This window comes from Malurus melanocephalus, unplaced genomic scaffold (genome assembly GCF_030028575.1).
Source record: "Malurus melanocephalus ecotype Western Australia unplaced genomic scaffold, MMel_1.1 scaffold_26, whole genome shotgun sequence".
Taxonomy (NCBI): domain Eukaryota; kingdom Metazoa; phylum Chordata; class Aves; order Passeriformes; family Maluridae; genus Malurus; species Malurus melanocephalus.
In genome coordinates, this window is record NW_026623258.1 from 508,391 (window position 1) to 526,131 (window position 17,741).

The 17,741-nt window shown below is 41.3% G+C and overlaps 1 protein-coding gene across 1 annotated transcript in view; it reads right to left on the reverse strand.

The window, feature by feature from the left end:
* Positions 1–1,968: 1,968 nt before the first annotated feature.
* MFSD2B (MFSD2 lysolipid transporter B, sphingolipid) overlaps positions 1,969–17,741 on the reverse strand; it is a 37,718-nt gene continuing 21,945 nt past the window's right edge. Inside the window, exons 7-14 of the mRNA XM_057390421.1 lie at positions 16,519–16,609; positions 16,303–16,424; positions 13,900–13,983; positions 12,522–12,602; positions 7,165–7,274; positions 5,433–5,576; positions 3,424–3,600; positions 1,969–2,427 (exon numbers count right to left, since the gene is read on the reverse strand). Of these exons, the coding sequence (XP_057246404.1) occupies positions 2,370–2,427; positions 3,424–3,600; positions 5,433–5,576; positions 7,165–7,274; positions 12,522–12,602; positions 13,900–13,983; positions 16,303–16,424; positions 16,519–16,609 (867 nt within the window). The 3' untranslated portion in view covers positions 1,969–2,369. The remainder of the gene's footprint in view (positions 2,428–3,423; positions 3,601–5,432; positions 5,577–7,164; positions 7,275–12,521; positions 12,603–13,899; positions 13,984–16,302; positions 16,425–16,518; positions 16,610–17,741) is intronic.

Sequence of the window (17,741 nt, forward strand, 5' to 3'; positions counted from 1 at the left end):
AATACAAAAATAATCTTCTTCATTCCATCTCCAGAAGATTTCTATTTTCTTTTGGCAGTTCCCATTGCTGGTACCATTTGCAAAGCAAGAACTGAGTACATCTCAGTGAGGTAAAGATCACACTGTCTCTCCAGAGAAGAAAARGTTTACAATCTACCAAGTTTACCTTCCAAGAGTTCAGTTTGAATTCAGTTTGGGTGTTATGCAATTTTGGAGGCAACTGCACTGATCTAGAAATAATATCTTAAGCCACATTCAAATAACTCCACTCAACACCAGCCAGCAGTTTCTGCAGCCCTTTTATCACTGGGCTAAATATTCAGTTTATATAAACTGACATGGACCCACTGCCTTGGAGTGACAGATTTATAGCAGCTGAAAACAAAACCCATTAAAAAACATTAACAGCCTTTACTGGGGCTTCTGGTTATTTTTAAACATGACTATTCAGAAATACACAAATATTACAGAATAAATCAAATGCCCAAAACGGTTCTCTGTGATGTTTTGGAGCTATGTGACATTGCTACAYAACTTACCTACTTCAAAGTGCTGTAAATTTGCTATTTCAAATTCCATCAGACTCAAAATTGTAAACAGACTTATGGTTTTTATTGTTGTAAACACAAATGCCCCAGGCATACATATCTCGGTTTGTCCAAAAACCAAAACAAGAAAAAAAGACAAAAAACCCCAGCCTTAGATGTCAAGTCAACAGAAATCTTAAATGCAGTTAACTCTTACCCACACACTCTCAAAATATGTCCTTAGAAGCTCCCTTACAATTAAGCATTTTGCTGAATTAGGACAGTTTATAARGTCTTTGACTTCAAACTTGCTGGACAAAGCTTCAGTAAYTTAATGAGGCATTCTGTGGTTGCAYGGATTTTACTTCACTGTCCTGCAGCCAAAGCCTCCCAGTTTCCAGTACCAGCACTGTCAGCCACATYCCAGATAGCCCTGAGCAAATTGCAGGTGGCCACTTCCTCCAGGTGTTCCCAAAAAGCACGGAGCCCATCCTCCAAAGGCACTTCAGGTACAGCAAAAAGGCACCTCTCAGAGTCCCACAGTGAAGGCAGTGTGATGAAATTCCTGTCTGGTCTTGCATTGTGCTCATTTCTCAAGGTGAACAAACCTCTTGGATTCTTCACTCTCCCTTCCAGATTTAGGTATGTCTTCAAAAGTCCAGTCATTTTAGCTTGGGCTGGGAGCCAGTCTCTGGAGCTCTCTGTACCTGCACTGACTACAAAGGCCAGGAATGGACAGGTCTGAACTTCAGAGCTCCACAAAGTGCCTGAGGTGAGGTGTGTCTTTCATCTAAAACATGTGCTGAACAGTGTAAATCTGTAGTAGAGATGAGGTCCCAGTTGATGTATCTAAAGCATAATAACATCCCTGACTGAAAAAAAACCCTGCCATTTAAAAGGCAGGTGTAGCCTCGTTATTACAAAATAGCTGCAAGCTGAGATTAATACCCGTGAATGGTGTTTTGTGAGGCAGAGAAATGTGAGAAATGGGTATGAGGACTACTTAAAGGCCAAAATGTAAAGAAATTTAAATTACATAATTTTTGGAAGGGACTACAGATTTTGCACATCCTCAGGGARGATACTGATTTTGAAAATGTTCTCATTCTCTGACAGAGATCAGTTTACAGGTTTCAGAAGCAAGAAACATCAGTAATAGGAAATGTAGGGTTCTATTTCTTATCAAATCTATAAACTTAAACTGCCTCACTTTTTTTTTTTTAATGAAAAAAAAAAATCCTCCAAACATGTCTGCACCAGTGATTTGCTTCATTTCAAAAGAAAATAATTCCTAACTTTATATAGTATACTTCAGGTCCCCARTTGCTTTCCAAACACTTGAGTGTGCAAGTTATAGGAGGAGATTGTGCTTAAAATYCACCCCAGCCTCCAAGGGTGAAATAAATTGTGAGTTAATWTTTGGGTSGTGCATCAYGAATTGGACTCAATRASCCTTGTGAGTCTTCTCCAGTTCAGWACATTCAAAAATTCTATGGTCACATTTACGCTTTTTTCCGGTCTTGACCTATAAATGCATAAAATCCTCCATGCAACAAGATCACAGCTTCCCACTAATCATTGAAAAACAAACAAAAAAAAACAAAAAACCAAGCCTTCAACAGCTTGCACTTCTGAACATCTGTAATGTTTTTTTTAGCACATTGCAAAGAGTTAGGTGTAAATTTGCACGATGCTTTCTGTTAGAATCATCCTTTGTCCTTTTTGATAACTGTGAGCAGAGAAATGACCTCTCACAGGGTCTGTTGGTGGGATGGAAAACTCTCACAGGGTTTGTTGGTGGGATGTGAGTCTGTTTTTGGAAAGCCACTGTGCTCAGAGCTTTCAGACAGAGGTGTCCTTTCTGTGCCTGTCCAAGTTCTCTGTGCTTTGGTGGCTCCTCCTGTTAAAAGCACAACAAATGACACCTGAACACATTCTGGCTCTCACTGCTGACTAATCAAGCTGAGTTTGGCAGTCTCCAACAGCTGAGAACCTTCAGCAAAGCGTGGCTGTTCTGGACAATGATTGAAGTCCCTGAGCAGTGGGACCAGTCCCATTTTAGATTATTCACCCTATCCCCTCCAGAGAGCCCTTTGTCGTACCTGCCAACCCCATGCACATATCTCGGATATCTTGGGGCATTAACTGGTCCCAGACACCCATGCTTAGGTTTTAGAATTGATCCCTTAGCATGGAAATCAATTTCCACTTCCAATAAACTGGGATAATGAAATCAATACAAAGTAACAACCTATTCTTTTTGTATTTTATCTATCAGTCTGCTAGGACTGTCCTTATACATGTCCTCAAGGGTYGACAGAGGTGGATGAATTTAAGCTAGACAAGATTTTCCTTGGAGAAGGAGAAAAAGGGAAGAAGGGAGAGTGATMGGATAAAAAGGGAAAGAATAGCTCAAAGCTGACCTCCTTTTTTTCTCCCACAATATTTTCTGCCTACGCTTCTAAATGGTTTGGATGTTTCTTGTATTCCATATATACGAAGAATGCAGTCAACAATACCATTTTYTTCTATATAAAAGTAAATTGTAGCTATTCGCATTTTCCCCAGAAATTTAACCTATGTAGAATATTCCTTGTTTCTGGCCTGAAACAATGTACAACAATAGTGCTTTGTGAGCCACTCCAGAAAAAAAGTAAAATAGAACAGCTGAAAGTTCTGATAAATGGTCCTCTAAGCAGGTTGTGCTACACTACAAAAAAGAGATACTGGAACATGTAATGGTTCTATTCCATTAACAATTTGACTAAGAGCACATTGTTTTGTTTTGTTGTAAGGAATATCTATATTCTTATTATAAAATAATAATAATTTCCCCAGTATGAATAAGAGCTGCTGTGGTGGTAGKGCTGCTGTTTTACTGCCAGTCCAAACCTACCTTAACTCTTCAAGGGCAAGCTTTGTTTCTTTCCGACTTTCTTCRGTGATTGGGTAGAAAAGGAGTATAAATAAACCCAAAAGGATGAGAACAGCAGGGACTGCTCCAATKAGGAGTTTCAGAGTGAGGATCACATCATCTGACTGTCTGCATATCCCTGGCTTGTATCCAGTAAACCTAAACAAATGGAAACAAGTGATGTCTGTATGGAYAAAGATAAAAGGCAGCAGTTCACCTGAAGGCTTCCTTCTCTCTCCCAACACCTTTCAAGGCTTTTCTCCCACTTTTTCCTACACTTTCCTTTTTCCCTTCTCCCCACTAGATTTCAAATCTTGTTTCTCAAATCTGATTTTTGTGCTCAACTTCAGATAACTGCAMTACCTCTGTATTTTCTTGTTATTATATATAACACTAAAGTTAATTATTGCCATTGAAATCAGTCAAATTACCTGCATACTTTYAAAGCAAGGATCATGGAATCCCATGTAGGGAAATAAAYTGATGTCCAGGAAGTTCCACCTGAACATGAGGCAGAGCTTCTTCCTTGTGCAGTGACTGAGCACTTGAACAGATTGCCCAGAGGGAGTGTGGAGTCTCCCTCACTGGAGATATTCCAGAACCATCTGGACACAATCCTGTGCCATGTGCTCTGGGATGACCTTGCTTGAGCAAGGAAAGTTGGAACCAGATGAGCCCCTATGGTCCCTTCTAGCCCTACCCATTCTGTGATTCCGTGATTCTGTGAAATTGATCTGTTGTGTGTTTCCTATTAATATTCAGCAAAGTATTCAAGCYCTGCTTTGAAAGCATGCAAGTAATTTGACCAATTTCAACAGCAATAATTAACTTTAATTTAAACACACACTTAAGTGCTCATCTCAAGATAGACAAATTTACTCAAGTGCTCAGATTTAGGTACACACTCACACTTCATTGATTCAGGGCTTCCATGCAATCCCACAAGTGCTGATATACTCAAATTCCTGTTTCCAACATGTGGAATGAGTTTTTCCTCTGAACACCCACCTAATGAAAGCTACAGCTCATTTGGCATCACTCTGTCTTCTGTGTTCTCCCACAAACATCTGCCTTGGCAATTTGCTGGGACCCAACTGGAATGCAATTGAAAAGGGTCTAATAGGGGAACAGCAAATTGTTTGAGGGTTTTAGCAGTAAGCAGCTAAAATTCCTAAGCCCGAAATGTTCAGCCAAGCATTGACTGTTATTTAGCAATTCCAGCTCAAGGCCCYGAAGCAAAACACTCTGGTTACCAAAACCTAATCTGGAGCCAAGGGCAAGCCCAGTATTTCAGACGAATTCCCTTCTGAGTGTTCATTGTGTGCTGCAGCAGGGACAGGCAGAGGCCCTTTTTGCCAGGGCTGGCACAAAGGCAGGGCAGGGGATGCCTCGCCTCTTTCTCAGCCTGTCTAGTCACAACAGACAAGACAATGTCGAAAGAGACCACAAAGCATCTCCCAAAGCAACACCGTCTAGACAACAGGCAGAGCTGTGAGAAAGGCTGTTCCTGACTCTAATCAGTATCYAGTTCCCTAAACCCATGCAGGAATTAATGATCCTTTTATGCTGAACAGGCACCCCGGAAAGAGCGCAATGTAAAGAGTGACAAGCACATAGAGACATTCCAGTCCAGGTGCAACAGGGAATGCACAAAGCAGCTGCATCACCTGTGGGAAGCCTTCAACTGCTGCACTTCCATGTTTAGCTCTGCGTTCATATAAACCACTAAGATTTACACGAGCAATTGAAAAGAGGAAAAGCCAAAGGGAACTCAGGTTTTTCTGAACTGAAACATGTCCGGGCAGGTAACTTGATGCTCAGTGGTCTGGCCTAGATGGCAACAATCCTGTCTTTAGTGGTCAGCCATCTGGAGCTGCTGGCACTTTCAGGCTCAGGGCACAAACACAATTAACTTCACAGGGTAAAGGTGTAGTAACCTCAGAATGCTTTCAGAGGAGATCCACTAAGTGGAAACACACACTATTACTTACTCCAGCCCTGCTGCAGAAATTCCTAAGCCAATTCCTGCTGACATCTTGGTAAAAAATACATAAGAAGAATAGAAAATGGTTTCCTGTCCTTTTCCATGGGGATTCTGCAGGCGAAAGTTATCAACAACATCAGGCAGCATTGACCTAGAAGCGAGAAAGATAAAACAAAAACTCAAGCCAAAATCCCTTTTCAAAGTCCAAACTTAATGAAATAGAGAACAGCCCTCCTCCATTTTTAAGTTGATTGATGTAGTCATGCACATGAAAGAATCCAGTTCAAAAGGTTCTACTGCTCAAGAGGAGGTCAAAAAATGTGTAAGAAAAGCACAGCCACATATTACCATGAAGTAAACCACTGAAAACCATCGAACACTTGAGAGGTGACAGAATTTCCCAGTCTGCCTGTCATTCCAATCAGAAGTTGTGATATTAAAAAAAAAAGAACAAAAAGAAAACCCCCATGTTTCTTAAGATTTCAAGGGACTCTGAGTCTCTGAATAGTTTCACTCAGAAATAACTCTTTTGACAAGGTAACAACATTTTCAGAAACCAGTGAAGCCTATTCTCTCTCCACTTCAAAGAGACTGAACTTGGTAATGGTGAATTAGAATGGAAGCTGCTCAAATGCCAATTGTGAATTGCCATTTTATTTCCAGTATATGTAATCATTTACTGTTGTATAAAAAGGGTTTCTCACCCTCTGTGCAGAAAAGCTTATGTAGTCTGACAACTTATTTCCTACTATGTGTTCCATGATGTCTTGGAGTTTTCAGGGCATAACACAAACAAGTTATGAAAAACAGTGCCCTCTGCAACAGTCTTGCTTTCTGGTTAATTTGACCTGAATGATAATTTTTTAATCTGAAGAGGCAATGTCCCACCATGCTCATCCTTGAGTAGATTTTCCCCACTCATGTSCAAAGGACCTTGAATTCTTGGTTTCTTTTAATCATAACCTTGTGTTATTTGATTTCTAACAGCAGACTGCCCAAGCAGGGATGCACAGAATCATGGAATGATTTGGTTTAGAAGGGACTTWAAAGATTATTTCATTACAAGTCCCTGCCATGGGCAGAGACACTTTCTACCAGCCCAGGTTGCTCCAAGCCCCATCCAGCCTGGCCTCGGACACTTCCAGGGATGGGGTATCCACAGCTTCTCTTGGCAACCTGTGCCAGGCCTCACCACCCTCACAGTAAACAAATTCTTTCTAAAACCTTATTTAAATCAATCAATCTATCTATCTATCTATCTATCTATCTATCTATCTATCTATCTATCTATCTATCTATCTATCTATCTATCTATCTATCTATCACATTTCAGTTTAAAGCCATTAGGCCAGGTTCTATAATGCCCTTTAAAAAAGTCAGGTTAGACATAGTTTGCCTTAAGTGTCTTCTGCTACATTCTTAATTGCTCAGCATTAATTGATTTGCCTAACTTTGTAATTCCTGAAGCAATGTTATCACAAGTTCTACAGTTACTTAGATTATTGATTAATTTCCATACTGTTATGTACAGAGAGCAGCTACTGTTACAGTAGATGCAATCTGTTAACAACAGCACAACCAAGGTCACATCATTGCAAATGGCATCTGTTATAAAATCAAAATAAGATTCTTGGAAAAAGTGACTCTTGCCATATTCTGTCTCTCTCAGAGGCAAATTCCTCTGCACATGTAATGCAGGAATACATTCATTCCCCACCTCAAATATAAAATTCTCCTACCATGGTAACAGAAGAGATGCTGCAATGCTYAGACCAGAGATGAAGGCCACGAAATAAGCCAGGGTCAGGTTTGGAATGGTCACCAGCATGACTGCAAAAGGAATCATCCACTGMGGAAGAAAAGCATTATATCTAGGTTACAGCATGCACTGCTCGATGCCATACAGATTGTTCCCTTCAAAACACAAAACTGTCTTACAAAATTGTGTTACAGAACAGTTCACACACAACGTCTCACACATCAGTGTTTTGGTGAAATAGCATTTCCAAAGAGCTCTGAGCCAATCTGTACTTAACTACCCAGAATAATTGAAGAAAAGTAGGACAAGTGCTGTCTCTGTTAGCAGTATTAGGGCTACAACTGAACTGGTAAATTAAACAGAGCCTATTTACCAGACTTGAGGCCAGCTGACAGACCCTGGCCACATTTATACTCCTAAACACTCAAGACACCTATGGCCATATAAATACTTTGTGTGAAGAACCCTGATGTGGGTTGATTCCCAAACTGTGCCCAGATGGAACCATAGAATGGTTTGGTTGGAAGAGACTTTTAAAGATCATCTTATCCCAACAGCTCTGCCATGGGCAGGGACACCTTCCACTATCCCAGGTTGCTCAGAGCCCCATCAAACCTACCCTTGGACACTTCCAGGGATGGGGCAGCCACAGCTTCTCTGGGCAATCTGTGCAGGGCCTCACCRCCCTCATAGTCAAGAATTTCTTCCAAATATCTAATTTAAATCTACCCTCTGTCAGGTTAAAGCCACTCTCCTTTGTCCTATCACTCCATGCCCCTGTAAGAAGTCCCTCTCCAGCTCTCTTGTAGCCCCTTTAGGCCCTGAAAGGGCCTCTGAGGTCCCCTGAGAGCCTTTTCTTCTCCAGGCTGAACAAGTCTCTCAGCTTGTCTTCATAGGAGAGGTGCTCCAGCCCTCTGATCATTTTTGTGGTCCTCCTTTGGACTTGCTYCAGCAGGTCCATGTCCTTCTGAGGCTGTGGGCTCCAGAGCTAGATGCAGCAGGGCAGGAAGGATCTCACAAGAGTGGGGCAGAGGGGCAGAATCACCTCCCTCAGCTGCTACCCATGCTGTTTTCCAAGGATTTGGTTTTTGTAGGCTGCCAGAGCACATTGCTGGGTCATCTCGATCATCTCATCAACCAACACTCCTGTCTCTTTCCCCTCAGGGCTGCTCTCAATCCATTTCCCATCCAGGCTGTTTTTATGTGTGAGATTGCCCTGATCCAGGTGCAGGACCTTGTGCYTGGCCTCACTGAACTTCATGAGGTTCYCACAGCCCCACCCCTCCATCCTGTCCAGGTCCCTCAGGATTCCATCCCTTCCCTCCAGCGTGTYACCATCACCACCCAGCTCAGTGTCATCAGCAAACCTGCTGAGGCTGCCTCAGTCTCACTGCCCATGTCCTGAACAAGCACATTAAAAAGTGCTGGTCCCAAAACTGACCCCTGAGGAGCAGCACTCCTCACTGGTCTCCACTTGGACAAAGAGCCTTGACCAAAACTCTTTGAGTGTGACCATCCAGCCAATTCCTTATCTACAGAGTGGTTCATCCACCAAATCCATGCCTCTCCAGCTTACAGACAAAGYTGTCATGTAGGACAGTGTCAAAYGCTTTGCACAAGTGCAGGTAGATAATGTCAGTTGCTCTTTTCCTATCCATGAACACTGATAATTCTCGAGAGATTGCTAATCATCTTGGGCAAAGATTTTTCTGCCAGCTGAGTAGCGGATATGATCAAATGTCAGCCTCTCTCTTATAAGCCAGTGGGACTATTTAATTTACTATTAGARACAATGCCTTGAAATGTCCTCACACTGCATTTAAAGGGGAGTGGCAGGGCTCCAGTCGTCCTTTTAAACTGTAAATACAGCATTTCATGGATCACCTTCAGKCTTGAATGAAGAAGAATTTGTTTTCATTTGCAATCAGCACTTTAAAGCCGCACAGTACTCAGCAATAACTAAATCCAAAAGTCAGAGCAGTTTACTCCACACAGCCAGATCCACTCATGACATGGCATGACAAATCACTGAGGTTACTCTCAAAACCAAATTAATTTGGGATGCTYGGGATTTGTTTTCTGGTAGTACCCATAGCCACTGAATTTCTTCAACTTCAGCTTGAAGCAATGGGCTTACAGGGCTGAAAATCCACTATTTTAAATGCTGATTGAATGCATACTGCCCAGCTGTCGTATACCCATCACATGCTCCATCTCCCACGCCTGTGAACCACAGGCACGGCAGCACATGTAGAATCCAGAACCAGGGGCTTATCTACAGGGCTTTTTAATGATGGAGGATTAGTTTAACATTAAGTGTTTCAATCCTCTATACGTGCAGCTTGGGAGCTGAGGGTATGAGAAGAGCTTTCACAGAGAGTGATTCCCCTAAGCACTGCTATTTACAGTTCTGTATGATAAGTGATTCTGGGAGTCCTGGAGCCTAATCCATTATGTTTATGTTTTAAATGCATTTCCCATCTAAAGCATTTGCTCCCAAACTAAGGAGGCAGAAAATAACCTTTCCTGACTGCAAGTTCCCAGCACAGGCAGATAATCCCTGCATTAGCCCAGTGTTGTGGCGAAATCGTTATTTCACCACAAGAGAGCACTCCAGCAATACAAGATTTTATGTTGTCTAGAAGCAATTTTATGATGCCTTGTGCTCCACATGGGACATCCACTCAGAAACCCAAGCATTTAAACAAAATTCTAGATCGATAATAATGATGATTGTAACTCTAATTTCCTGGAGAAAGAGAAGCAGGGCTGGTAGGACTGAGGTTACAATGCCCTGGAGTCTCGCTGGTGCAGCGACAGCGCAGTCATGGGAGCAGTGCTCCCAATGCAATAAACAGCTAATGCAGCTCCTTCTTCCTTCCTCGTAAAGCAAATTCTGTTATTGGCACCTGGTCCCTCGTCCCAGGGCTGCTGCCCTCTGAGTTACAATGTCCTGCAGTTATCCCGTGCCTTCCACCCATTCCCTGGTGGCACTGTGGAAGGTGAACCCTCCTAGGATGCTGAAGGTGGTACTGGTACTGCAGCACATCACGAAGAGCAGGAAAAGGTGCAGGGAGGATGTGAGTGGAAATAGGATGGGAGAGTGGAAACGGGGCTGCAGAGCCAGGACCCATCCAAAGGCATCTCTCCATGCTGCACAATGCTCATAGATGGCAGACAAACAATTGTTATATCTGTGAGGAAGTGCTTTTATTTTTACTAAATCCTCCAAAACCCACAGCCAGAAGATATTATTGGCTAGAATGGAAGCTAGAGTTTTGGGAGAGGGCCATCTTCTGTTTTTAGCTTGCCAAAACCATGAACCAAGATGCCACACCTTAAAACTTCCCGTGACAACTTCACCTCCAGCCACCAGCTGAGAGTTACTGAGTGTGATTTCAGTGTTTGCCCCGTGAGGGCAGAGCAGACACCAAAATGAACACAGCACTTGAAAGATGAAGGAAATAAACAGAAGAGAGTAATTTCTAGCCTGTGCACCAACCTGGTCGTGGGAAGAATGGTATTAAGCATCCTGCTTGGGAGCAGGATAATTCCTGGTAATTCCAGAAAGTCTAGGGTTCAAACTTCTAGGAACTTTGGATACATAATAGGTAGTTAGACTTGTTGGCCACTTCTTGTGGAGGAAAAAGGGAGAAACATCAGTGGAAGAAAACCAAGATTCTTGTTGCTAATCTACCGACTTCTAACCTCCTTGAGGGGTCTCTTCAAAATAGAATCATCTTAACAGGAAAAATCAGTCTGGAGCACTGAGACTTTTTTTTTTTTTTTTTCAGGAAACTGAATTTCCAATCTCATGATCACCCTGAAAGCTGAGTGAAGTTAAAAAAAAAAAAAAATAAAAATTGTTCTCTCCTGTCTCCTTCCCTTCCAGTAGAACATTCCCCAATGACAAAGTTAGGAGCCTTAAACGATGTGCTTTTATTTCACAGTGGGAGAGTACAGATTAGCTGTACAGATCACACAAGGTGGTAGGATAGGAAGCTCCGTGATGCACTGTCAGACACAAAATCCATCACTGAGCACACACTGAGTCCCTTGAGAAATGTCTGTAAGGTGAAACAGAGAGGTGGCTTTTTTTCAATCCCCCCCCTACTTAGACCATAACAGTCAAGCAACTCAACTGTAAAATTAAGTTAAACCATGTTTACAGAGGTGCTGACAGGCTTTCCAGTCATGTAAAACTAAATTTATAGAGCCAAGTTGGTTGAAGAAAGCATTTTTGTGTGTCCAAGTAGACAGAGGAGGAGATTTCCTAAGGAGGAAATCTGCATTCCCAGGTCTAGTCAATGGTCCAATACTGCTTTTGGCAATACTCTTTACTCAAGTGGTAAAAAGAACCAAGGATGGGGCTTGGACTCCAGATGCTTCAAAACATATAACAATTCAGCATATTTGGAACTTGGGTTTGAAAATTACTTCTGATTMTTTGGAAGTCATTCCAACACAGCTTTTAATTCCAAAAATTATAACTGTTCAATTCTATTCAATAACTGTCACCAGACCTAAATTTTTCAGCTTTGTTCTGATTTTGACATATAGCTCTGGGCTGGATTTTTCAAATCCTCCTGCTTTGTTGTGCACAAGGCAATTTTTCTTTCCTCTTTCATAAGTAATTGAAGGTAAACAGGGGGAAAATGGGGAGGAACTGGCCTATACAATAACTCACCGAGGATGATGACAGAAAATTGCTGCTGTCTGCACTAAGTAAGGGACTTAAAATAATCCATCAGTGACAAGGGCAGGCTCGCTGAGCTGGCTTTGCAGAGCTGTGTCAGAGTTAAACTGGGCTCCTTTTCTCAGGTAGGTCACCTTTTTCTTTACTTCACTAATAACTGTGCCTCCTGTTCAGAGGGATGTGGGTGCTCCCAGAGGGGGATGTRTAACAGGGTTTTGTTTCCTTCCATGGGACTGAATTACTTCAGCACTATACACAAAGTAAGACTTGAACAGCAGATAACTTGTCAAAATGAGGCAACTCAAATCTGAATTTATAAAACCTCACTGAGGCTCATTTCTGAGAGCAGTCAAATGAGGACAGCTTGTGCAGATTCTTAAATAAACTGGGACCTCCCTCCAGCATCAATCCATTTCTCAAAAGTTTCCCTTGGAAACTCAGAATGTGTCTGAAATTTGGTATAATGATTTAAAACAAACTCTGAAACCGAGCAAATTTCACATAGATTGAAGTTATAAGCGATTGAAAGAGCTCCTGAAGTGGCTCCAATTGTCAAATGAAATGAGCACAAGCACTTTTTTTTTTTTTTTTTTTTCTCAGTGGCTTTGTTTTTTTTTTTTTTTCTCAGTGGCTTTGCTTACCGAAATCCCACATGCTGCACACTTCTTGCCAAATCTCTGCAGAAACTTCTGCCAGAAGGGAACGCTCACGGCTGCTGATACCTATAAGAGACAAAAACCCCATATCTGTACTATGCTTACTGCCACTGTCTTCTGCTGTAGACTTCACAGATATCTTTTTGTCTAGTACATAAAGRCCTGAAAGGAAGGTGAACATGCAGATTCCTGTTTCTCCTCATCCTTTGAGTGACTTTTTAAAATTCAATTTTAAAATATGAAGCTATCCATGAAAGGGTTTTCCACAAATAAATATCAGAAGACAGCATATTAAAATTTCCTTTTCTAATGTGAGCCCCAGCAGTTAACGCTGTGCTCAGTCAGTGAAGTTCAAGCATACTGCAAATATTCACACTTTGTGCTAATGCCTTTTGCTACACTGCGTGAACCTGACAAATGATGAGTGAATTTAGCTCTACCCCATGGCACAGGAAGAAAGCTGAAGTGCAAGATAAACTTATCCTAAGATATACTTAGAGTCCGTATTCCGTACTATGTGTCCCTTCTTAGGAACAATCTGTAACAGAAATGGTTGCTTGCAGTTGTCATTACTGTTTCATATTTCACTGAAATACTCACCAAGCAGCATAGTACCAATGCACTGAAGTACTGCCACCAGAGGCAGTCTTACATTTCACCTTTATTTAAATGTCATTTAATTGTTACTGTTATATTTCATTCTCTACTTACTTTAACTCCACTGTTTCTTGTGTCTCTTCTTGGTGACCATCACTTGCAGAGCCTTAAGATACCCAACATGTTGGAGATACTCTCCAACATCTTGGTTTTAGTGGATTTGGAAAATAATATGTCTCAWAATATGGGAAAGGGTAAGTATCACCTAAGCAAGCAGAACTCTACCTCTGTATGTCAATGAAAAAGGTTCTGTGAAAGGATCTTTTCATCACACTGCCAACTGCTCTAGAGAGGAATCTTCATATTTCTGGATATTTTAAATATTTATCCTTGCAAGCTGGGTAGCCCAGAAGACTTGTGTGTATGAATATGCAAAATAAAGTTATTTCATATTCAGCTCATAACATTGGGAAAAGGGAAAAAGCAGGTAAAATTCCAGAGCTCATTTCTAGAAGCAGCTTTTGCCCTTTATAGGAGCAGAAGATTGCTTACAGGTGAAAATAACCAGGAATGAATTAAAAACTCCAAACCACAATTCTTTCAGAAGTGCAGTAGGGAACACAAGCTTTAATTCACACAGACAATGCAAAATATAGTGTAGCTTTCTAAAACCTCTGCTGAGACACAAAACTCTATTTGTCTTCTGTTATTTTGTGCCAAATCCTAATGAGAACCAGGTAATATTTGGGAGAGAAGTGCCACTCACCAAGATGGTCACCACCAAATATTGGAAGTGATTGCGGAGGCCGGCAGCGTGAGTGCAGAACAGGACAAAGTTGCCCTGCTCCAGCTGTTGGATTGAAGACATTTGGTGACCACCAAAAGAGAGAGGAAAATTAAAAAAAAAGACAAAAGTTACATCACACTCCATATTAGTTAAATATACTTGGTGACTGATGTGTTAAGTGCAGGATTTGGGAGTCTCATTCTTGCCTTGTTTGCAACAACCTAAAGAAGCAATAACTGTCCTGTTATCAATGATAACATGCCAATAATACTGGGACAAGCAAGAGGTGAGACCAAACCTAACAGAGCATAAGTGACCAAAACACAAATTGCCCTCTGAAAGGATTCYGTCTCAAGGCTTTATTCCCTATTCCCAATTGCCTTGTGTTGTCACAGCTGCAGGCTACTGCAAGAAGCTGCCCTTTCTTTTCCACAGCAAGGCCATAAATCTTTCTCCAGAAGCTCTGACTCCAAAATAAGTAACTTTTCAGCTGCAATAACACTCCTGCCAACTTCCCGTGGTAAAGCAGCTGGTTCTGTATGCAACTTCAGCTACAGAGTGTGATTTTGGGTCAGACATCTCAAGTCTGAATCCTCATCAGATGGTAGGATCTAACTGCACTGTGTTATGTGACAGGTGAAGCCACTGCCACCACCATGCTACTGCAGAACTTGGGCAGTTTCTGAACACCAGAATGTGATGGAGGGCCAGGGAYAGCTCCAGCAAATCTGCAGAAGTGGAGTGACAGAGGAAGATTCAATACTCATGCCACGGCAACAAAATCAACTCTTGCTYCTTTATGAGCTTGTGGATTACAGATGGCAGGTCATCTCTATACAAATTAGGATATCCAAAAAGTTGTATCCCATCCCCATTGCCACAAAAGCCTCCCGTAGTTTGTGTCCCTATTTTTGCTGCCTTGATTTTAGACATTGGACATCACACTCTGGAATTATGGCCAAMACATCTTTACCTGCCCATTCCTTTTGCTGATCAGTAAACCCTGCTCTAAGTTCCAGAAAATCAGTGCCTCTCCCTCAAATAACAGCAGTGAAGGCTGCTTATCCTGGCTGAGCTGAAGCAACACAGCTTCCAGCTTMTGCCTCCCCTCACACCTTCCCTTCAGCCTACACAAATAGAAAAATAAAGATACAGGGACTGACAGAAGGTCTTTTCCTCTCCTGGTGCTGTCAGTAAGTGGTTGCTTGCCAGCAACCAGATGTGCTCAGTATCCCTGCTCCCTGAGAGCATGCTGGAAGGATATGGACAGCAAGGGACCTTTCTTCTTTCATCTTCACCCTGTCTCTGCTGTTGCTCATCGCACCTCATCCCAGAGGTGAGCAAAAATAACTTCGCATATAGTTTCTCACCCAGCAAGGACTAACAGATGCTGTGCCCAAATCCAGGCCAACAAAAAAGCTCAGTGCTTCTTTGGCAAACAAACTTTTAMGCAGCCTTTCCAAAGAACTTGCTAATTCACCAGGACTGCTGGTGAACACAACACTGCTCTCTTATGTCATGCTCTTGCTTTCTGTTCTGATACTCACTTGATCAATGGCTCATGTGACTTAGAGTCTGTTGGCAAAAAAAATGTGAAAATTACTTGTTCTTCAAAATAAAGCAAACTTCCAATGGTATGTACAAGTTCACAYCAAAATACCTTATTTACTGAGTTGAACAAAGCTTAAAAAACAAGCTTGAAAAGTCTGCTGTACTTATGGGGAGGATTTCTTACTGAGTGGCTTTTCTACAGCTCCTCTCTCTGGGAGGATGCACCGCCTCTTTCCGTGAGAGCCACATCCAATTGCAGCTCCTCATTTGAAAATGAGCTCTTCCTAAYTCTGACACAGGTGACACCTCCTGCCTCTGAATGTCTTCTCACTCTGACCTAATGCCTTCCATCACAAAAGACTCCACAAGACCCAGTTCAGCCCCTATCTGAGAGCGGCCACCTATGTAAAAAGAAAAGGGGCAATGGTTTAAAGCAGGGCACACATAGAGAGGAACAGAGAGAARAGAAAAAGCATTCTCTAAGCAACTGAAGCCACAGGAGACTGTGGATGGATAACACAGAATGACCSAGTCTCGGTCACTGGGATTAGTTCTTCACCTTTTAAAGAAAAAAAAAGAAAAAAGAAAAGAGAAAAAGTCTTTAAATGGTCAGGACTTTGGCTTYAAATGATCCTTTTTAAGAACCATCTCCAGCCACACAGGATCCMAGGCACCAGAAGAGGAATCTGGCTCCCTACTGATTTACAGGGCAAGGTAACACCCCCTAGATCACCCCTCCAGTCACCAGCCAAAGGTCATTTGCATTTCAGACTCTCCCCTCGTGCTGGGAGTGGAATGAGGCCARCACACAGACTGGGGGTCTGCAGTTACCTGAACTGCTGTCGAGATGAGAAGAAATGAAGCTGTAAGCTTCACATATGGACCGTGCTTCATGGTGAGTGCGAGCCCCTTACAGAAAGGAATTGCTCTGTCTGAATTTAAGGCATAAGGATCTAAGAGGAGCAGAATACATAAAATCAAAATCTTTTCAATAAATGAATGTGAAATAACCATTATTAAATTGAGGGGTATTTACATATAACTTACCATCCCTTTCCTTTACTCCAAGAAAAAGAACGACAATCCCAAGAAGATACACACCCACTATGACCCCTGCTGCAATCATGTAAACTTTTGCCTTTGGAAAGAAGAAAAAAAGTACWTTTGAAATTGTGACATTAAATTGTGAGAATGACAAGTCATTATGAAAATTCAGTCTTTTCTTGGTGAGTCACCTGCAACTAAAGAAATACCCATCTGCATAGAGGCAACTGCCTGTCTGCCACTTCTCTGAAAAATGTTAAAATCTGCAGTTCATTTATAAACAACACCTCCCTTAGGACAAATTCAGGGCACATAAGTATATACTTCTTAAAAAAAAAAAAAAAAGACGCAATGAACTGAAGGGTTACTTGTGTTGTCAACCTGAATGTTTTAAAAATTTGCTTATATTGAAACTAACAACAGACATACACAGTCACCTAATCAAAACCATGCATCATYCAAGAGGGAATCTCATTTTCAGTARGTCCAGTTGATCTTGCTACACAGACTGCAATCTGGAACTTCATGGTGGATGRGTACTCTCAGTACTGATGTAAACATAATTACTGCAGTTTCTCCATTTATACAAGATTATAATAATTAATATATAATTAATTTTAGCATTCATACTTACATGTCAATGTTTTGAGAATATGGTAGCTTGCCTGCTGGTTTCCCCAGTTACTTAGTGAAATATTCAAGCAAATTCAGAAATCTTTGCTTTCTTTTAGMCAGGGGATCAAAGCCTCCAAGGACACCTCACACTCCACCAGATCACATTTACTGTTTCTAACTCTAATTACTACAACTTTGGATTAAAGCTTTAAAACTATTTGCTTTAAAATGATGTAAAAATTTATTTTATACTGTGTTATCCAAGATAAAGCAAGTGCTGTTTATAGAGCTYTATGGCACAATGCTTATTTGATAGGATAACTGTTTTCCAAATTATTGGTTATTTATTCTAGATGAAATTATTATAAATCTAAGAAGTTGGTAAAAAAACATGCAATTACTAGAATACACTTTCAAAAATAAAGTCACTTACTAGAGGTGCAAATGTACTCAGGTGATGTAAGAATAGACAATTTTCAAGAAAACTGTTCTCGTTAAGATATTTGCATTTCAGAAAATAACATGGTGAAATAAAGGAATGCAGGACTATTCTTTATATGGAATAAAGATTTGGGGCTTTTTTAATATCAGAGCTGTAAATTAAGTCACAG